At 32.0% G+C, this 23,749-nt stretch overlaps 2 protein-coding genes across 2 annotated transcripts in view; both read right to left on the bottom strand.

Moving 5' to 3' along the window:
• The window catches only part of LOC129224856 (roundabout homolog 1-like), a 264,554-nt gene that overhangs the window by 31,027 nt on the left and 209,778 nt on the right, over positions 1-23,749 (bottom strand). The window contains 2 exon segments of the mRNA XM_054859403.1: positions 1,529-1,729; positions 3,127-3,249. Of these exon segments, the coding sequence (XP_054715378.1) occupies positions 1,529-1,729; positions 3,127-3,249 (324 nt within the window).
• Positions 9,707-16,481, bottom strand: LOC129223836 (ubiquitin-conjugating enzyme E2-24 kDa-like). Its single transcript, XM_054858195.1, has one exon. The coding sequence runs from the start codon at positions 16,328-16,330 to the stop codon at positions 15,761-15,763; it is 570 nt and encodes a 189-aa protein (XP_054714170.1). The 5' UTR covers positions 16,331-16,481; the 3' UTR covers positions 9,707-15,760.

Raw genomic sequence — 23,749 nt, 5'->3', positions numbered from 1 at the left:
GGCAAGTTTTTACATAGTTCGACGTCGGTTAAAATATAGTTCTATGTAGTTTTTGAAAATTTTTCTACGTCGATCGGTTTTAGAGCCGTTATTTCTGAATATTCAGGACCGTTATTCCTGAATGTTCATGGCCGATATTCGTGAACGTAACGGAAGTGGCAAGTTTTTAAGTAGTTCGACGTCGGGGAAAATATAGTTCTATATTGTTTTTGAAAGTTTTTCTACGTCGTTCGGTTTTTTGTGCTACTAGGGTTCAACAAGTCTTTTATATAAGTAGCCCATGCGATTCAGAGCAATACAATTAGTATTACTTTTAAATGTTAAAAAATAGATTTATGTAAACAAAATATGTTTCTTTTGTGCAAAAAAGAAAACTGTGTTGGCTAATTTCAGACAGATATTAAACAAATTCTCACAGCTCTTGACTAACTGCAATAAGTGAATTTCCACGAAGCAAGATTCTTTAATTATAAATTGAATATTTTGTAGTTAACAGCTTAGAAAGCATGCTGATGAACTTTCAAATGCAATTTTAACAGTATTAGTGCCCTCTAAGTATATAATAAAATTTTTGATTCACAATTACACTCATATCATTAACCAAAATATGGGCGAAAATGAGAATATAAAACATATTAAGACAGCACAGATATATTATCATTATTTTGTGTTTAATTGCATGCACACTAGGTTCTTACTCACTACCAACCAACCTATTTTTAAAATTGTAACGGGGTCCATGATGAAATAGGGAAAATAAGTGGCAGTATCTCAAGAAGCAGTTTGTGGAGCCCAAGGCCACCCACAAATTTGCCCTTCTAGTGCCACTCGATTCATATGTTAATTTATTGTTTAGCTTTCCATAATCATCTCTTTTTCACTAAAACAGTGCTTGTGTGATTTTACCCAAATATAGTTTTACCCTCCAAGCACCCAGAAAATATTTTTCTCTGGGCGGTAAGAGCGAGCTTAAACCTATAATCGCCTGATGAGGGGCAAATACAAGAATTTTTTTATACCTGAATAGATAACAAAAATAATAAAATAAAACCAATTTTCCTTCAATGCTTCCTTATGTAACTAATTTTAATCAGATAAGTTGTTACTGAACATTAAAAAGAAAATGAAAACTCCGACTGAAATAAAAAGTGTGCATCTTAATAACCATTCTGATCAAATTTAAAATTGTTTGCAGCCCTTTCTTTTCTGAAATACAACAGTACTTTCATTGGATCTTACGGTCCAAATAATCATTTGTTTACCTTTGTCAATGGTGACAAGTAAAAATATTGCATCTCTATCAAGAAATTTCCTGTCACAGCTTATATTTTATTTCTTGAACAACAAAAACTAAAAATACATTCAAGAACCCTTGGCTGCAAGCTGCGGGTTTGTTGAATGAGCAAATTGCGCTTAAACAAATTGGCGTTTAAAAATTATCATTTTAAGCATCTCATTTTTAACTTTCAATTTAAAATTTGCTTTCACTTTTTAAATATAATATACAAAATTAGAAATTTCTACTCACATAGAACATCTAAATTATGAGTCAATTCCAAGGGTGGAATGGTACTTATTTGACAATGGTATTCCCCACTATCTTTGGGCAAAACAGAAGATATCACTAGAGAAGTTTTGTTCAATTTTATACGATCATCCAGCCAAATCCTCAGATCTCCAGCATATAAGAGCCGGCTTGGTGCCTTTTTCCACATAAGCACATAAACACCTGTAGAGGAGAGAACGTAATTATTAGTTCCATCATAATAAAAATATATATTGAAGAAAAAAATGTTAAAAGGTTTAAATTACATGATTAAATTAACACATCACACATCTGAATAATTAAAGGGAAAGTGTGTGCTGTTATTACTGTACATCTAAGAGGAAAAGCGGATAAGCGCATTTAGGGGCTCTAAGACTATTCTTGAATGCAATCAAAAAGGAAAATTACGAATCAAATATCAGACGGATTCTGAAGGTTTGTTTTGACTGTTGAAGATCTTTGAGTAATTGAACAGGGTGAAAATGTAGTGAAAATTAAGTAGTCTGGTAGCAGTAAGTTGAAAATAATAAGAATACATTTAGGGAACAGGGGATAATGCAAAAAGACTTTCGAAAATAAAGACATAAAAAGACACATAAAGAAAAATGTGCATAAATGTGTGTGAGTGAAAAAAAATGGGAAAAAATAATTATGACTTATTAGTTTCAATTTTGTATCAAAATTTTAGCAAATGACTTTTAAATATAACAAATCAGGTCATACTGAAACCAATTGGAAAATGTAAAGGTCAAGCTAGGTCAAATTTTAGCTGCAGCTTTTCAGAGGCAAGTGGAAATTAGCTAGAATAGTGAGGGGTAGGCATAATAAACATTGAGAAAAGTCTGCATTTTTTTTTTTTTTTTTCGTTTATGAAATTAATAATCCAGAAAGATAAATCAGAAGACAGTTGCTTGTTTACATGCCAGCATCAAATTTATACTTCTTCAAAAAATGAACTAGATATCTTTCATTTCATATTCAAGCAAAAGTTATTACAATATCAAGGGTTAGTTAAAATTCTCTCTGCGTTTTGAAAGTTTTATAAAAACAAACATACTGCAGCAACATCACCAGCTTTATTGGAAAAAGAAACAGTACAAGTTTTGATTCACAAATGCTTGATAGACAAACCTTTATTGATGCAGCAGATTATCAAGTCTAAATCTTGTTTCACTTGCTGTAAAATGTCCCGATCAGTTCTCCTTCATTTTACAACAAGATGGACACCCTCATTACCTGACAGACTATTTTTTTATGGGGTTATATCAAAGATTGTGTTCAAGTTTCAGTGATTTATAAGCTTTAAGTTAAAATATCACAATTGCATTTGCTACCATTGATTGTGATGTGTTACAGAGCCAACAAAAAGTGAAACAAAAATTTGATTTCAGCCTTGACTTTAGCTGCATTGTGAAAGGTTCACATATAGGATTTTTGGAATTAAAACTTGCAAAGTTTCATCCTCTACTAAAATCTACGACGCTGCTGTATTGATATAATATTTTTATTCTGGTAAACCTGCCAAACTCTGGAGGGAATAGTGACACATCCAGTAGATTAAATGTCATTTAAAGGCTTACCTAATTCATCGACATCACAAGGGAATGTAACAGCTTCTCCAATAGTTGCTTCAATTAAGCTTGAGGATGATAACAAATGAGGCATATGAGTAGAAGGCACTTCCTCATAATCATCTTCATACGCTGCAAAAAAAAAGAGAAAAATTGTAAACCAAAAAACTAAATGAATGAAAAGATAAGTGAACATCAAATTATTCTTTTAACTTAATATAGTTAAATCATTACACTATTATCATTAAACTATTTAATTATACACATATAAAATAATAATAATAATAAATAAAAAAAAGCTAAGAATAAAAGTCTTGACAAAAGTTTGGACACCTTTCCATCAAAAAATCTTCATTTATTTTATTTTATTTCACTCAATTAAGAATATCCCCTCCCCTTCCTTTTATTTATTTGCATATATACCAACACACATTTGAATTTTTAAACTCAATCTTGGGACAAAGAGTGTGTTCTCAATGCAATTTTTTTCAGAAAATAACAAAAACAAAGTCTACATATATGTTAATAAAAACATTAATGTTTCAAAACTGGGAGAGGGCAGCGATTGACCCATCTGGAGGACCTGGTGGATGCACACACACACATTTCCTTTTTTTTTTCTTTATTATAAGGAAAGAAAGAAAAAATTTTGAGTCAGATAAAAAATATACATTGCAAAAATATAAAAATTTCCCACGCCAGCCAAAAATATTCCATTCCCATTCATCAGATTCATTTTACAAGAAAATTTTGATTATATCATAACAGAATTTTGCAAACTAATTTAGGGTATAGATTTTTTTTTTTTTTTTTTTTGACAGGTTTTTTACATCTACTATGTTTAAAAACAAAACAAAAAAAAACCTTTTTTTTTTGCATTAAAATATACAGTCGGACCTCCATATATCGAAGTGGCAAATTTCCGGAAAAAAATTCGATATATGGAAATTTCGATATATAGAAACGGTCTTATTTTATCGTACAAATCTCCTAAATCACTGAAATTAAAGCTAATTTTCGTGTATAAAACCCAATTTCTAATTTATACGAGCAACAGATTAAATGAAAGTTGAAAAATAAAAAAAATAACAGAAATTACATTTTTGCGCCGTCATACATCTTCATTCTTCTGCAATTAACTTGATTCGCCACATTATGGGGGTTTCGTTTTGACAGTGTAATTGAGAGAAAAGTAAAAGATCAATCTACTTTACTTGAATGATTTATACTGAAGCTAAAAAACTAGGAATGATAATCAACAGACAAAAGGGATAACTTGAAACTGATTTTACAGCGTTACTGGTTACAACTTAGATCTGAAATAAACTTGAGGGAATGTAAGAACTCCAGAACGAAGCAACGAACTATCTACACAGCCCTCAACCCCAGATTCCTTATGAGTTTCGTAGCAACCTTTAGTGAACATAATTTTCATTTTTCATGAGACAAACAGTCTGAAGTGAAAAAAAAAATCTACCTATGTCTCGAAAAAATTTCGATATATAGAGATTTTTTCAATATATAGAAACAATTTTTCTATGTAATGAACATAGAAATTTGCTGAAATTTCTATACATAGAAAATTTTGATATGTGGAAGTTCGATATATGGAGGTTCGACTGGATTTTAGTTATTTCTGTGTTTCTGAATTAAATACAAAAATGTTCGTATGAACTGTTACAAAAATTTGCTGTTATCAAAATGCTGATATTTTCTAACATCTGCATAAAAAATTCATATCCAATTATCATTTTTGTTTGAAATACTCTGTGGTAGTGTCACCACGCCTTAGCCAGGGGACCATATGGTCCTCAAAGAGAATCCAGAAAGGTACATGAAAAATACCTTTCACAGTTTTGTTCATTTTTAATAAGATCCCAAATCTGTAAATGCTATGCATTTTTTTTTAACGATATTTCTAAAAACTTCTTCAGTGGTCAGGCACAGATCGGAAAGGGAGGGGGGGGGAGAGAGTCTGGCCATTCATTCTTCCCTTAAGCAAACAAACACTACCTAAAGCTGCATTTCAAGGACGTTTTTTTGTAACTTTTACCTTAGCCCACCTATTGGAACCTGAAAATTGCACTTTGAACACCTCCGATAATGATTCAGCACCAAAACGTAAAGCTGGATCCGCTTTTGGCAGAGACCCACTCACTCGAATGTACTGGAGCACTTAAAACCAAGCAATTAGTAGGCGCATGTGTATCAGACGGTGTCATATATCATACATCTGCTATTGTTAACAATGAAAAACTTAAAACTTATATAAAACCTAGAGCAATTAATGCTGAAAAGTCAAATAATTTCTCAACAATTAAAGTTGAAAAATAAGAAAAAATTCAAAATCCAAACAAAATATTCATTTTGAACCAAGAAATAAATGAAACTACAGCTAATTCAAACTGAATTTAAAATTCATTGTAATATACTAATCTTAAGTAAAAACTCCCAACTAAAAATTTAGATAATACAGTAGAATGAATACCTTTATAATGCCAACCAAAAAATGCAATTATTTATAAAACGCAGAATTTTTCAGAAGTAAACAATAACTTTTTTCGGTTAAATAAAGTACTCTATTTCGCTCTGCAAATAATTCTTTGACAAAATTTTGAAATGGTTTTTCATCTTCCCATCTTAATTCAAAGATTTTAAATGATAATTAATATTCAAAGCAAAAAAGTACCAGATTGTTCTTGTAAATGCAGCTGTTATGCAAACCACGAAGCTAGAAAAAGTGCAGGATATTACACTTTCTTTGATTATGAAACAGTTTGATTTGTGGATGACAGTAAAAGATGTATTAAATTGCATAATTTGAGCTTTAATATTTATTGTAGTAAAAACTTAGTCTAATGTGCAAATATATTGATATATTCTGAATATTATTTTCAAAATTTGTGAAATGATCTATATTACGTCAAAACCTCTAGTTCCAAAAGGTGTGCGTTATAATGGTCTTCTACTATAACAGAAAAATGCAATTCATTGTCATTGGCAATAGCATGCTCAGTTGGGGAAATTTGGAGACACATCTTTCCGCCATCCCACTCTCAAACAAAAATAAAATAAAATAAACCATATTCCCCCTTGATTTTTTTTTCTTTATTTAATTTATTTTTGGATGTGCCAACAGTTTCTAAAATACTGCATAAAGATTTGTATATTGTAAATTTACCAGCAATGAAAATCAACAAGTTTTCTAAATTAACATCAGATTTCAGGCCTTTTCACACATTTTCCATATTTTTGCAAGAAAAAAAAATCATATTAGGCAGGGGTGGTTTGCAAACTTTTCCGACTAATGGCACACTTTGAAGAATTTTCATTTTCTCACCCCAGCCTAGTATATCTCTATTGTGTACATATTACTGATTACATAGACACTTTGCAGCACCCCTCGCTTCTTTCGACAGTAACCCAGGGAGCTGCAGCATCCAGTTTGGGAACCCCTGATGATAGAATGAATAAAATGATGATATAATGCATATAACTAAATAAGTTACCAGGTATTTATCTCTGATCAAAATAAGAAATCATTTAGATTTACTATTAATAATAGCTTTAAATAAGCAAGTCAGGGACTTATTTTTCTGCATGAATAAATTCAAATAGCAACATATTGATAATTCAACAGGAATCAAAAGCAGACTACAAGCAGGGACGTGCACAGGGGACGGGGGGGGGGGGGGGAGAGAAGGGACACCTGTTGGCCTTGGTCCAAACCTGAAGGGTGCCCAATTTTTTTTTTTTAAATGAGTGGTGCAATGTAGGGGTGAATAATATGAAGGGGGGTCTGTAAAATTCGTTTGCGACAGGCCACAAAATTTCTGTGCACGCCCTTGACAAGTTTTGGTAAATTTTTATAAATTCCAGGATATTATAATATGGTTTAATTGTTACTGAAGCAACAATTTAGATTTTAATCAAAAATGAACTAAATGCATCATAGGCCGCCATATGCAAAATTTTAAAAGGGGGGGGGGTCTTAGACATTTTCCCCATGGTTCAGCAGGATATTTTCCCCATAGAAACAGATTTCAGTATAGATTAGAGTTATTAAAGTTTGGCATTTTAAATAAATTATTCATTAATGGCTGGAGAAGAAAGTTTTTACATTTTTGCAAAGAAAAAAGTACTGAAAGCAAGGAAGCTCTAATTTCTAGGGGGGGGCCTTGAGCCCCCACTTGCCCCCCTATATAGGCACCCTTGAAATGCATAGTTGAAAAGAGCTAGCATTTGTGATGAGGGTATTTGCTCACTTAAATTCAGTCAATAATTTAAAGAGTCACAGTACAAATTCTGTATGAGCATTGAAGGAATTTTAGGTTGCTGTGACAAATCATTTAAACTAAGCTCATTTGCTTATAAAATGTCTGATAAGTACTACTTCATACCATACTTGCCCATTGCTTCACAAATGCAAAATTAAATCAAGATTCCCTTTTGGCTCCTATGATTGAAACTTTAAAATCAACTTAATACAGTAAACTACTGATTAACAGCGGAATAGGGTCACACCGATAAGCGAAAACTGCAGATAATCCGAATAATAGGTAAAAAACTATTTAGTGTATACAATAGCTAAAAAAAATTAACAACACTCTCACATTCATTTCAACTATATCTAAAAACATTGCTGCATTGTATTTCCTAACATTGAATATGAAAAATGTATGTGAAATCTAAAAGCAAACAATAACACAATCACAAGTTTTTAAAAAAAATGTGAAAGGACCGGTGAATAATCCCACAGCTGCTGATAATCGTGAGTTTACTGTAATAGAAATAATGTTTTCGCATGAAATATTAAAATATCAAAGAAAAAAGTTATTTTCTAACATCCATTAAGTGGACTGAACTTTTCTTCAAGAATATTTAATACACCAAGACTATATCAATAATATATTTTATTTTCAAGCCTGTGATAATCATCGATCATCGAAAAATGCTGAAGTGAGAAAATTATTCAATTGCAGTCATTTCAACAAAAAAAAAAAAAGCATGAAACTAAAACTTAATAGTTATTAGTTGGTATTAAACTCACTTTATTCAAAAGAAAAATTTCAAAATTAATTGAAAATTGGAATAAATTTTACTTTGGAAAGATGTCCCTAACTTATGATTTCCTTAATCAATTAGAAGGGTAGGTACAGATAAGAACATTTGAAATTCTAAAAACCAATAAAATCAGTACCGAAAGTAATTGAACTGTACATGCAAGTTATGCATTGTTAACTTTTTCTCACAAGAGGGCACTATTCAAATGATGCATATAACTGAAAAATGATTTTGGGACATGTGTAAATTAAACATTCAAAAATAATGTTTATTTATTAGGTTTTTTTTTTTTTTTTTCATTTTTATATACAGGATTCGAAATTAACTGCAGTCCACTGATCTGGATATACAAATATGTGCACCCCGGAGAGCGGAATATAAGTTTTAGTGGTCCTTAGGAAAAAAGTTTTTTCCCCATTCCTTCAAAAATTTTAAGCATTCATAATTGTTAAAACTGTACAATATTAGAAGTTGTTACAAAAAAAAAACATTTTTAAAAATTTCTGCTATATTAAGTATACATATCACTCTTACTAAAATATATTCCCCGCCCAAATACAACAGAGATAAGATTTTGTTGGCGGTTGTCCACACATAAGGGGAGGGGGGATGATATTGTGACAAAGAAAACAGAGGGTAACAAAAAGTGTGACATCACCGATTGTTTCACCAGAATACATTTATGACAAATAACGTCACATGCGACAAGGAGAGGGAGAAAGGTGAAAATTAGTAACTTACGTGACAAAAGGAGGGAGAAGTCAAAAATGTTGAAAAAAAAGTCCAGCATCATTTATATAGACAACCCCTTTTTTAAATTCTTTACCCAAAATGGTGTTACAGAAAGATGCCCCAGTCCCTCAGACATATGGTAAATGACTCCATTTGTCACCAATAATAAAATTTCGTAGCTACCTCTGTCTCGTAACACCAGTGATTTATTGATTTTTAATTTCTGCCAAGCATTGTATATATTTTTGGCCAAAAGTAAAAGTAGTATTATTATTCAAAAGAAATTATGTTCATTGAATTCATTTTTCAATCAAAAGCCTCATTCATCAAGGAGTTCAAATAGATTTTTATTAAAAATCTGAAATAGTTTTGAAACATGTCCAACACCTATATGTTTGAAAAAAACTGTAATAAAATTCTTCAACTCTTAACTTTCTTTATCTTCAATATGTTGGACATTTAGCTGTAGTTTCAATAAAGTATGCAGGTGTATCTCCTAATTACAACATACAATTTGTACCTACTTTTAATATACCCAAATTTTTGAAAACACAAAAATATTATTGCAGTTTATAATTGTTGCATTTTTTCCCATGGATGATCGGTCAGTGTAACAAAAATTTTATTAATAAAAAAAGCCCTCAAAATAGATTGATAAATAAGATTGATAACTGACTGAGTCATCTATCTAAGCCCAAGAGATTAGAAGGCATCCAACAAGATAATGTTAGAAATAAACAAATACATATGATTTTTTTAAAGTGTCTTTAACGTTAAATAAAGAGACTTATTTAGATGTTAGAAAAGTTTTATTTTTAAACCATAGAGCAATGCATTTCAAAGAAAAATACAGAAGAAGCAGTACATATGATTCTGTAAAATTCTGTTGACGCAAAGAAGCAAACAAAACACATCCTATTAGCAGCAAGTGTAAAATTAAACTTAAAAAATGGTGGAAGTTGCTTAAGATGCAGACTGTCCATCAAATTGTTAAGTGATCTATTTCTTTTTAAAATGTCATTGTTCACCTTTTCTCAAAACAAAGAATTCATGGTTTTATACATAATACATAAAAGTATTTGAATTTTTAATATATCAGTTACTTTCCTTACAAAATTAGAAAAGCTAATAACTACTGAACCTGTAAACTGCTTGATATCGAGACATCATTAAAGAAAGGAAATGTCTTAGAAAATTAATTTCAGTTCATTGTTTAGTAGTATCTTCACGCAATCAGTTCAATCACAATTCAATAAATTAGATAATGAATATTATGCACCAACGTACACAAACACAAATTTCTTAAATAATGGCAAGAGAATTTCAGAAAGAGATAGAAGGGAATTTTTGAGCATTGAATGCAACTGATGTTATAATGAGTACATACATCAAATAAATACCCTTTCAGGCTATGATCAGCATACTATCCATAGATGCAGATTGACACAACTAATTACTATGATTGCAGATGAAATATATGATCACATTATTTAATTCATTTCAACAGTGCATTTGATTACAGCACTACGAATGTTATCATAGAAAGTTTAGAAAGGGAGGGGGTGAGGTCAAAAGAATAATGCTAAATTATTTGAAGGACAGATTAAGGAAGTTAGGTATAAAAAAACTGCAGTTGTTTCAAAAGTGAGGAATAAAGCACTAAAATGTATAATGACAGAGAATTAACAGTTGGGGTGAGCAGAATTTCTAATCATTTAAACCAGTGTCAGAAATAATAATTTAAATCTTGGCATCAAAATGAACCTAGGTGCTTTTCTTAATGTTTTTTTTTTTACTAAACACTGTCAATAACATATAAATATACAAAAGGAAATGAGTTTTAAGGACAAAATTGATTACATTTGAAAATTACTTTCAAATTTATAATTCGGGCCAATCACAGGTCTTAATCAAAATGAGTTAGGAAAGAAAAGCTTAGAGGACTGGAAATCTGGCTGTCAAACCAAAATTTTTGGTCACAAAATACGCCTAACGAGTACTTATTTACATTACTGATTGTAAAATAGTTTCTCAGTTAGCTTTGTCATTTGCAGTTCCCATGTAAAGCATAATATCCATCAGTATTTTTTACATGAACAAAATCATTAATAACATTAAGGTTTAAAATACAGGAACAGAATATATGTTTCGGTGTTAATCTTCTATGTTGGCATCGACACAATTGCCAGAAAATCAATCAGGTGCATGTACAGACTTATCTAGTAAGATCCTGTTTTACTCAAATTCGTGACGTTGCAAAAGTAAATATAACGACAAAAATAAGATTTTTCAAATGTCAATAGGGATTTTTTTAAAAAACCCTATATAGGACCCAAATTCATAAATTAAGGTATTAATTTTTTGAAGTAAATAAACTACAACCTTTTAGGTTTCAAAGAAGGTTTTGATAAACATCCCTTGTGCCAAATAAAAATTTAGCGCTTAACCGCAGTTTTTAAAAATTTTTTAAATGAAAGACAGTAAAATAAACATGTTTTAAAAATGATGTGACAGACAAAATGTTCATATTTGTGTAAGAAAAGGTTTTGCAATTCTAATTGTTTTTCTGTACGGAAAACCTCCGAAATTCTTTATCGGTAAAAAAATCCCTTTCTTGTGAATCACATCAAGTGCTCAGACACCATTTCCTGACGTCAAAGCAGTTTGCACATCCATACTAATGTAATCATGCATAAACTTTTGGAACCAAAATGTCGGACGCGTCAGCACCTATAATATAGTGGCTTTAGTGCAGAATGACAACTTGTTAACAAACAGAAATGTACCGAAAAATAAAGGGTGATAAATGGTTTAAGCCACTGATCTATTCATAGTTGGAAATAACTCTTACTTTTGGATGAGCTGCGGTCTATTTCTTTGCAGAGCATTTCTATAAGATGTAATTAATCAGAATTGTTTGTTTTTAGATTTGGCCATTTAAAAATTATGATGGAACCAAGTATAGCAAACTAGAATGTAAGCTGTACAACATGTTTTGTCATTGGAACAGAAAATAATTATCAGGATTTGATAAAATTTTGAAAAAATTTAGGACCATGGCAAAAAATGTAGGTGCCAAGCTCTTATTTTGAAAACTTCCGACACTAATATTGCAATTTTTACAGACAAAACATACTTTATTTACTTATTTGAATTCCATTTCAATTTCAAAATAAAATTTTATGCTTTAAATTTAAAGTAAAAGTGGAATTGAATTAGTTCACGTAATAATTAAGTTGTATAGTGTGGCTCTGGTAACTTGATGCTTGACTTTGGATAAGCTCATTTATGTTTGGATTGACAGCAGAGAAGTTCTTATGTTGGCACAGAGTCAATAATCATTATAACTCAAAGCAGCTTTCATCAGCACCAATTTAACAACTGGAACATTTGTTTCAGCCTCGGCAGTTTAGAAGTCAACTTATCAGAGCTAGACTATATTACTTTTAACAAATACCAATTTTGCAAAAGATAAAAGTGATAGTTTAAATTCAGAATGGACAACTACAGGTATGCAAAGAAATTATTTCACACTGTTTGGGCCTACTACTACAAAACAATAGAGGCATTTCACTTGTTTGACAGTGATGCATGCCTCAAAAACATTTTGCAATTAATGATAGGACAAATATCCCCCTCCCCCTTTGATGAGAAAAAGAAAATCTCTCAAATTTTGAAACTTCGGTAACCATTGAAAATGTAGCAATCAGTTACTGCTATTTGTTCAGTCCTTGGTAATTATAATTAATAATTTGAAATGGCCACCACTATATAAGCTAAGTTCTCTATAAACCAAAAAGAAAAAAGCTAAATTACTGATTTAATTTTCACGATAGGGAAATATTACTTTTTGAAAAGATTTAAGACAGACTTCACCGAATTCGTACTTTATCAATTCTGACAAAAAAATATAAAATAATTACAGTTATCACATTTTAATACTATTCAAATGCTAGGTTATGAGGCCCTAATCCTGAAAGACCTGAAACTTTTTCAGTTAAAACAACTTTTTTCCTCCCTTATTAGTAATTGAGCAAAACACAAAGCTATTTTTCAACATAAATGTGATTTATTATTTTCATCCATTGGCATATCGATTTATAAAAGCAACATGCGCAAATCATCGTTGCCAATTGAATTAAACTTTTTATTTTTATGTCATTGAGACTGATAACGGAAAAAAGAAATTTATAGCAAATTATTAGTAAAAAATTTAAAAAATTTGCTAACAACCACATGATGCAATTTAATGCTTTTTTTTTTTTTTGAATCAGGATGTAAAATACAGAAAAGTTACAGTTCCGAAATTTCTTGATAAAATCTCTGTTTACTGAGTACTGTTTTATATTTTAAAAAATATTTTTGAAATTTATTAAGTTTAATATGTCTTGGTGAAAGAGAGAAAAAAATATAGCTTCTTAAAGTTTGTTTTAAAGGGGAAATTCGGAGGTATTATACTAACGTTGCAGCTCAAATCTTTCTATTTTTTGAATTTTCAGTGAAACGGTGAAATTTACAAAATAAATCACATCTTTGCCCTATATAGTTGCAGAGATATCGCTTATCATAAACAGATTCATAATAGAATATAAGATTCCTCCAACAATAATAAATAAACAAGAGGTCTGTCCAGACAATCTTTGTCTTGAAACTTGGCTCCTGCTTCTAAGATTTAGAAAATAGTTTCAAAAATTTCTACACTGTATTTATTACTCATGAGTGAAATATCATTTATACAGACGAATCTCGTTAACACAAAATTCATGGAACTATGATAAATGTTTCATGTATTTTGTTATAAGGAATATAAACAAAGAAATATCCGTATGAATAAAAAAAATCTTTAGCTGCAATTCAATTCCCATTACACTGCTTGAATTTCATTACAATGAAAAAATATAGGTCTCTAGAAGTTTGTTGTGACAAGATTTCACTGTACTTCAAGTTAAACATTTGCACTGACAAGGTTTGACTGTATTAAATGAAATGACAAAAAAAAAGTTATTGATTTTCAAGAATTCAACACTGCTGCTAATATTTTCTGAGAGTTAAAAAAAAAAGGGTTGTACGATTGATATAGCTAAAGTGATTACTTACCCTCATAAGATTTCTTTTAGGAAGATGAATTTTGAAAAAAGATTAAACACCATTCTTTTTAGGTCTTGGAAAACATTTGTCCATAAGAATATCTCTCCCCCCCCCCCCCAACTCCAAAAAAAAAAAAAAAAACAAGGTTTCAAAAAAAAAATCCTTACAAGTTGGGCTTAAATTATTTTACAAAAAAAAAAAATGCAGTTCATAAGCCATCTAACTCAATGTTAGGTTAACTCAAAAGATTTATACTTTAAAAGTCAAATATAGGGGCATTTTATATCAACACTTATAAGAATACTTTTAGATTGATAACAAAGAAGCATAGGCGGCTTGTACAAGGAGAGCAACTGCTACTTTACTTTTCAAAGTAAAAAATTAAAGATTGAATGAAAAATGATTTTTACTCGATGAATTGATTTATTTTACGCAATAAAAGCTGAAAATTCCTAATAATGGTTTTGGCCTAATAAATGGACTTTGCTTACTGTGTTATTTTATAAAGAATGGAACTTTTTTTTAGAAGTCATTTAGTAATTAATGATAAAATTTAATTTGATAACCCAATTTTACAGAAAGAAAAAGCTTTAATGGCCCTGCCCCCGAACCCTTCACACCATGACACCCCACTTTTTGCCCACCAGCCGCCCATGCAATGAAGATTAAGCAACCAACAGCAATAACCAATTCAGTGAACAAAAATAGCTATCATTATATAGGTCAAAGAAAACAAGCTGAATGTTATATGCAACAGGTAATTAACAAGTACCCTCAATAATTTTTTAATGCTGATTACAATAAAATAGGCAGAATAGCAAGTCGCTGCTACATAAGCTCACTTTTTAGTTGATTAAATGCAAATTCATAATATAAGGAGAATTACTTCTTGAATTTAAAATCTCAGTTAAGAAAAATTTTTATGAGCAAAAGAATATTACCATAATAAATAACAATGCTCTTAAATTTGAATAGTTATTAGAACACTTAACATTTTTTGAAGAACATGAACACTTATGCGAAAATATTAACCACCCAGCACTGCAGTTGGGCAGTTATTTCAAATGGAAGATAACTCTCGCCAAAAACTGCAAGGTGGTTAAATACTGTTTAGACATTAAACAATAAGATATCAGCACAATAGTTTAAATAAGAATTGTTTAGCTTCACTATGATTGAATGTACTTAAAATGATACAGTAAAGGAGCAGCAGTTCATTTGCTTTGATTACTCACAAAACATGGAAGACAAAAATGTTTAAATTCTACAATTATCTACGAGAAATTTAACCCCATAAGACATTTTTTTTAAAAAAAGGAAAATCAGACTTATAAGTATTTTCAAAGCAGCTGAGCAATAAATTGTTTCACAAATTAATATCACTAAAATGAAAATATGATTGAACATCATCACAACGAAATACGCTATACTTACATTACAGTATCATTCAAACTCACAAGATTTTTTTTCAGTTAATGAACCATGGAATAATATGACTTTAGTAACTTAAACCAACAAATGAATGCAATGATAACATGTAAAGGATTCATACAGTAAACATACTAACACTTTAAATAAACATCTGCACAATCTAACCTATTTCGCAAATTGAATGTGAGACAGCACAATGTACTTAACTTAATGGAAGGAGAGAAAGTAGGGAAAGAAAGCCTCACAGCAGACATTTTTCAGCAAATGCACAGGTAATGTAACAAACTGAAAGTTTTCTTAAAAGGAAATAAGTGTGGGGGAGCGTTACTTATGTGGCGTAACGCTTTGTCCACAGACGGGCGATGCGATCGTGTTCTTCTCTATGCTGGAGATACTGGGTAGCGATACTACCCACCAAAGGATCCGCAGGATTACTATCAGTCAGCAAGGAACATATTGACAAAAGTACTTTAGAAATAGTAAGTGCGGGACTCCAATTATCCTTCAATATATCCAAACAAATCACACCTTGACTATTGATATTACAGTGGTAAATTCTTGTGCGGAAAGTAACTTTCGGTGGTTTAAATGGATATTCCGGGGAGAAATGGATATCGAGAAAAAATACCCCGCCTTCATAAGCAGATCCGGGAGGCCCGAGGATCGTTGACACCCATTCGTATAAGTTATCTCCTTTAGGCCCAGCACTGCAGTTGGGCGGTGGATCCAATGTTATTTCAGCCAATTCCTTTTGAATTCGACGCATACTAGTGTTCAGCGCCTTCGACATTTTGGGATTAGCACTCTTTTCTTTGCCGTCCTTTTCCGAGTTTGATGACGACGGCCCACTAGCGCGACCTCGGGAGGAACTTGGCCCAGAACCACTGGATGACGCCATTACAATACTTTCATTTAACTTCGCACTTCTTTCGGAAGATTTTAAACACAAATATTTTCAGTTTTAACGATAATTGCGGTGATAATTCGCAATGAAAATGCACCGATGAGTAGTCTTTTGTTCCAGATTACGAGTTAAAGTAACAGTTAATAAATTTAACATTACAGTTACAGTCAGCTCAGCTATTCGGAAGGAGTCAAGGCCTTAAAGCGGAGGCCACTAGATGGCGCAACTCAGAAGTTCAAACGCATACTCTCGAAACAAGGTCGATCTCACTTTTAGCTCGGGGAAAACGGAGGACAGCGCTTCGGAGCTGAAATTGATAAGAAAGAAACGTAAAATACAGTGGTCTCTGGTAAAATATCGCTTTTTTTGGGGGGGGGGGATGAGTCCGTGTAACGCTTCAGAAATTTTCTTCTAATATTTATTTTTGACTTTTTATAAATTTTTAATATTCCTACAATTTGTCATTTGAAGACTAATTTGCTTACTTATTTTTTCTTCCCCCTTTTTTCAGCGAAAATCTAAATATTAGTTATTATTCGTAAATTTTAATATCAATGACAGTGTTGTGTCAAAAATCTATTCATATATATTTAGAATTATGAGGAGAGCAATGAATGTATTCACCCGGGTTCGAGTCCTGGGTTGGGCACGGTCGACTCAGCCGTTCAACCCTTCAGGAAATCGATTCAATGAGTACCAAGCGTGCTTGACAACTTTAAACCTCGGTTGTGCCGCGCTGACCACCTTACCGGAACATTTGTCTTGCACCATAGAGCCCGGTTGTAAAAGCTTAGATAGGCACAGTAGGCCTTGGCCCCAATGAGCTCTTGGGCCACTGGGTTTGGTTTTGATTTTATGAATGTAAGTGGAACCCGCACGGCTTTGCCCGTAATAGAAAGATTAAAAGGTCCTTTGGTTCTCCTGTATATTTACAAATAATGAATGGTGAATATTCTGGCCAATTGGCTTGTTCCCATGTTACGGTTCCACGTTATGATAATTTCGTATCTCGCCAATTGGCTTGTGCCCATGTTACGGTTCCCCGTTATGATAATTTCGTAATTTACTCGACCATATTATGATATTTTTGTTCTTAAAATTGGAATAGAAAAAGAACCACATCGAATTTTTGAAAAATCGCTTCGAGGTGCACACCCCCATGCTACAAACTAACTTTGTGCCAAATTTCATGAAAATCGGCCAAACGGTCCAGGCGCTATGCGCGTCACAGACATCCTACGGACAGAGAGACTTTCAGCTTTATTATTAGTAAAGATAAAGATTAACCAAAAAATTATTTTATATTTCCAAAAAGAACAAACCATGTAAAGCTCAAAACTTCTGACGAGTCAAATAAATTGAAGAATTAGCATTAAAATTATTATACAAATCATTAAAAAAAAAGTGTACTGTTGCAAACAAGCGCTCAAGCAGGGGATGTTTTTTCTTTCCTTTTTTTAATATAAAATTCAATGAACGGGGGAGGGGGCTCTGGAAATAATTTATGCTATGAATAAATATTTTTGTTATGTTCTACAGTTTGAAAAAATATATGAAACGTTAAATATTTAGCAGATAGTTTTTTTTTTTTTTCAAAGGCTTTACCAATTCGGAACTCCAGCGCTCGAATACGCTACCTTGCGGTGATTTACAAAACTGCAAATGAAACTTAAACATTGCCACGTTGCGTTCCACGTTTGTCAGTTGACGTAAACACAAGCAGATTGTTCTGAGTATTTATTAACGCAATCGATGTGTCTTAGTTTGCTTTCAGCTACAGAAATTAATTCGTCCCTTAGTAGTATTTTCGAGCTTCTCAAAATAATGTTAGTTTTCATTATTTCCTTAATAATTGGTGAAAGCGAAAATTCTGGATTAACAACCTTGGATAACGTTATACAAGGTAAAAAATTTATTGTTTTGTATGAATTTGTAAGAATATGGGTTTTTTTTTTATCTGAAATTAATTAAACTTACCATATTTTACAGCAGCATTTAGTTGGAATGGACAGTATGCAAAATATTTTCTTGAATATATTATCGTAGAACAAATGAATAACCGAGAAAGAATTTACTTTATTCCTTTTATTCTCAGCTGAAAGGTTTCGCCAAATTTGTTTAGGGTTATAGTATTAGTATAGTGCGAGCAAAGTAGCCTTGGCGAGATTTCGCGTTTTTAGTTAAAACATTTTTAATTTTTATCATGAGTGGAATAAAATGGTAGTAAGATTACAGAATTCGATAAGTGAAAGGAAATAATGGTCCATCAACTGAAAAGAAAACTACCACCATATATCCGTGAGAATTTTGTTGATGATTTGCATAACATGACACAATTAAATCGTAACTCAGAAATTAGAAAAATCGAAACAGAAAATTTTGAAATGAACCGATGTGGGAATTCGAGAGAAATAACTCAGCTACAAATGGAAAAAAAATAAGCGCTAGCCAAGCAAGGCAAAAAAGTATCATCTTCTTTCGATAACAATTTGTAATGTCACATTGAATTTTCTAGCATTAATTGTTATTCTTGTCAGGCTACAATTATTATTTAGTTTTATCAAGAATTGATAAATATCGAATTCAATATCGTGGAAATAGCTGCTTAGAACTACGAACTACGTAGTTTGCATTAATCTTTGACGTTTAGTAATGCTTCTTGAATTCTCATTTCTTTCTACGTGGGCCAGAATATCCACAAGACTTTGAAAATTAATTTAAAAAGAATAAAGCGAATAAATCATACGTACGAACAAAAATCACAACACTTTTAGCATTTTCTTCGTTACCATGTGCGTTTGTTTTAGTTTTCAATTCCGCCATTAGACAGTGACTTCAGTGCCCCCTATAGTTCGTTGGAGTTGCGAATCAGTAACAACTATTGATCACGAAGAGCGGTAATTTTCAAAATTCGCAATTTCAATTTAAATTCCCCAAGAAATAACTCGGTTTATTTTTGGAAGAAAACAGAATTTCTTAGAGCTTTGCATCTTAACGGCAACCCCAGACTCGTTCTATAGTTGAAAATTGGTAAAGAACATAAATAAAATATTTTATCTTAAAAGAATGTCACCTCATGAAAAAAAAAAAGTCATGATGGCGCGGAAAAGTCATATAGGCGTTTGATATTTTTTTTACCAACAAGAGAGTGCTGCTGCTGGGTCCGAATTTTAATAAAAATTTAAAGTAATTTGAAATAATTTTAGCCAAAAAAAACCTGTCGTGGGTCATTAAAAGAGGAAAATAGATTTGGTTAAGCTTATTAATCATTTGAGTTTTCAGTAATTTTCAATATTATTATTTTATTTATTATTTTTTTATTTTATGTATTTATTTTATTTATTTATCTTTTTGGCCGGTGCTATGACCAATTGTTTATTATTTTCTCTACAAGTGCCTTTGGTCAAACCAGATTTTACACCAAAATTAGATTGGAGGAGGGGGGGGGGCACGTGCTTCTCCTAAAAGGATAAAGTTACGTTAACTATCCCATTAAATAATTTTAAATTCTTTTCTTCATAATATAAATATATTTTTAACTACTATGTATGTACAAAGCTCCCAACAGATTTGTAGTTGTTCTTAGGGAAAAGAGATTTAAATTCTAATTTTTTAAAAAAAGGCCTTACTGTTAAAGGTCAAAATTAGAGATGCATCGACCGTAACAGATAATCGGTCACATTACCTATTATTTTTAATCGGCTAATTTTAGCAGATTAATCGATCGGCGAGAAAATATTTTCTATTTTCTTCTTTATTTCATCATTTTTTCTTCTTTATTTCGTCATTTTTTGTCAGCTGACCCTTTGACTCTCCCTTGAATTCTCCCTTGATCCGTTGGTACCCGGAACTAAAAAATTCGGGATTTATGTTTGTCTTAAATTTAACCGCAAGTGCCACTGTTCGATTTTTCTTCTTTATTTCATTATCTTTTTCCTTTCTTTAACTATTCAAAATTGAACGAAAAAAGTGCTCAAATCAAAATATGAAACATGGGTGTCCTTGTCAAAATCTTTCGAACAAAAATTTTAAAAAATGTTCAAATCGGAACATTCACTCAAACTTGGACAACAGGCACACATTTCCCTATTTCAATACTCTGCTTTACATTTATTACTATTATTATTATTTTTCTATACTTATTTGCTTTATTTACGAGTATTTATTTGTTGTAACGATATGTTTAGGACGCATTAAACTTTCTTTCATGATTTTTCTTTCTTTTTTAAACTTTAACTGAAAAGTAGGCTAAAAAGAAGCATATGGGGAGATGAATTTTTAGTGTGTGCTTTAGGTTCTTTTGAATGCACTTCTGAATCAGGGACGGAATAGCCCTCCCGCCTATGCGCCCTCCAGACTTGAACACCTTTTTTTATTTTATTATTATTATTATTTTTTTTTTTTCGCTTACAAACCTGTGCGACTTTTCTTCGCTTTTCTTTTTCTTTAAACTCGTAAATCTGTGTACCATCGGTCTTTTTTCCTCTCTCTTTTTTGTTTTTACCTTAGTTTTTTTTTTTTTCTTTTTCTTTCTGCACTTTTTTTTTTTTTTTTTTTTTTTTTTTTTTTTTTTTTTTTTTTTGAACCCTCTGGAGACCAACGCAACGCTGGCGCCCTCCTGCGGGACCCAGTCCGCCCCTGGTCTGAATGTATTTTGATGTTTCTTTCGGGCATATAATCCATGCTCTGCATCGAATTTGAACTTAAATCAGGCGCTTCACTGTAAACGGGGTACTTTAGGACATATTTTGACTATTGGATATTGTTAACTGACGCTCAAAACTAAAAAATTCACCATCGCCGAATTTTAAAACACCGTGATTGGTTTTTAATGAATTTTTAAAAATCCACGCGTAAAAGTGCGCTTTTCTGAAACGTCAAGGGCTTACGTCACAGGGCACTAATAGGCAGCCTTCCGCCGAAGATCCCTTATTTTCGCTACGGACATTTTGAGCGCGTCGATATTTTTATTTCTTAGAAATTCAATAATCCTTTTGAACACACTATGGAGGCTGGATTCGTTAAAGCACAATCTAATATTCTCCCTCAAGTAACATCAATGATGGTATTCGAATATTTCCGAGAGGATGAGAGGTTTAATGGTCCAGAAACGCGAGGAGTTAAATGCGAGGAGGTAAGCCTTACCTTTCGTCTTCGAAGCCAACTGCACGTCCTTCGGCTTCTCCCGCGGCGGAAGAGCGCATGAATGCACTTCCTGTGCCATTTGACGTCACAACGCTTGAACTTTAAAAAATTAATTTTAAAAAAAACTACTTATCGTATCGCAAAATTTTGTTCATCAATGATGTTCATACATGTTACTCTATCATATAAAAATAAAATTGAAAAATCGAAAACTTCCCTACTGTAAAGGACATTTTTTGCTTCCTATGACTTTCGCGCGTGATAATGTATAAAAAATGGCAACTTTTAAAAAATAAATGAATATTTCAGTTTTCCACTCCTTTTATTTTTCATAAATTTCAAACATTAAAAAACAATACTTAGTGTTAAATAATTTATGCAAAAAAAATTAAATAATGATCATATTTAGCAATATTGCTTCTGCTTAAAAAATAGAAAGAAGAAGAAGAAGAAGAAGCGAATACATTCGAGTCCCGACTTACGTGAGGGATGCTTAGCAAGACTCCTCACGTAAGTCGAAATTTCGCATTGTGGAAAAATATATGCATACAATTTTTTTAAAGCATATCAAATACTTTTAGACACTTATAAACACCCCTCAAACTGCTCTAAGGCATTCCTTAACCATACACTACAGTTTCTTGTATAAAGAAATTAACTTTTACTGTATTTAAAAAATAAAAAAACTGTTTTTTAACATGAAATACCTTAAGATGCACAAAATGAATGACCAATGGGAATGAACGACGTATAATAAAACAACACGATACGCACAGCATGTAGTAAAATTAAAATGGTGCACTATAATAGTACTGTACAGTAGATACAGTAACAATATTTAAGAGTTAAAAAAATGAAGATAGTGATGATTTATGCTCCATGATCAGATCGTTATTCTTATCTAATACATTTTTAAATATGATTCCTTCGCCTTTTTCTCTTATAACGTTTCAATTTGTGTGGCAACACATCTTTTCCTGATCTTTTTATTAATCCACAATACAAGAGCAGCTTCCATTTTCAAAATACTTACTTTGCTAGACTGCTCTGCAAGCTTCAATATTGAAACTAAGTTCTGAAGTTTTACAGATGTCTTTTTATTTTGACTTTTAATTGTACGTATGGAAGATTCACCCATACTTATTGTCGCTCTACCGTCGACGTTTTGTAGTTGTTCAAGCATATCGAAAATCTTAGCCTTTTTAAAAAAATTTTATCAGAAACTTTCTTTTTCTTACCATCTTCACAAACTTTATATGGAGGTGACATTGAGGTGCCATTATATTTCATCAACTTTTATATTTAGAATGGGGGGAAAAATGAATAAAAGATGCTGAGTGGTTATTTGATGCACTAGACTAGTTTGGTGCGGTAACTTTGGCTGTCAGTGATGCTTAGGGATGTAATAACATTCACGAAATCAATATTTAGTAATCAATAACGAAGCAGATATTTCCTTCCAAAAAAATTTGTGTTGTGGGCGAAAATTTCGCATTAGCTCTAAAATTCGTTACTCGTGAAACATTCATGTTAAAGCCATTTCACGTAAGTCGAATCGCGTTGTAGCAGGAGTCGATCGTATAGGTTAGACCGTACTCTTGGGCTCTTGTCCCAATTCTCCCTGGTTGCACCTTCGTTCATAATACATAACTAAACTAAACTAGAAATCACAATGTCAAGGACAATGCGTTTTGCTGGTAATATTATTACATTTATCAAAACAACCTGACCTGAGTCAGTGATCTAGTTGCAATTAGTATTATTGTGGTACTTCCTGCTGTATTACTTCTTTAAATTAATAAACACAATTACTCCAATCCTGATTATTTCTCGAGTGAGCTGTTATGCTTGTCAGATAATAAATGACCACAATTTCAAGCAATAAACAGATACTTGAATATTATTTCAGATGGAGGTGAGGCAGGGAGAGGGGCAGCAAGTCGCGAGTACATATTTCGTCTACAACGAAAAGCTAATTTTAAAAAGCACTATTGAACATCGCTGTGCAGAACTGTTTAGAGCTGTGTACTCTGCCGTTTTTCTTCTAAAGGATTTGATCTGACTAACCTGTGCATGCACCCCCCCCCCCCCTCCACCATAGCAATTGCATCATCCATATACCATGAAGGACCCCCCGTCCCCCTAGAGCGAGTTCCCCAGGGGGGAAAAAAAGAAAAATACCCTAAAATCACCCCTTTAACATTTTCAATGGCACTGTCTGCATCATGAACCCCTGCACTCTGACTACTTGAAAATGTTTTTTTTTTT

Source organism: Uloborus diversus, chromosome 6 (genome assembly GCF_026930045.1).
Source record: "Uloborus diversus isolate 005 chromosome 6, Udiv.v.3.1, whole genome shotgun sequence".
Taxonomy (NCBI): domain Eukaryota; kingdom Metazoa; phylum Arthropoda; class Arachnida; order Araneae; family Uloboridae; genus Uloborus; species Uloborus diversus.
The sequence above is the reverse complement of the archived record's forward strand: the minus strand, read 5'-3'. Positions and strand labels throughout refer to the sequence as shown.

Bases quoted from the DNA above. Each gene is read 5' to 3' on its own strand.
- LOC129223836 (XM_054858195.1), bottom strand. From the start codon at position 16,330: ATGGCGTCATCCAGTGGTTCTGGGCCAAGTTCCTCCCGAGGTCGCGCT.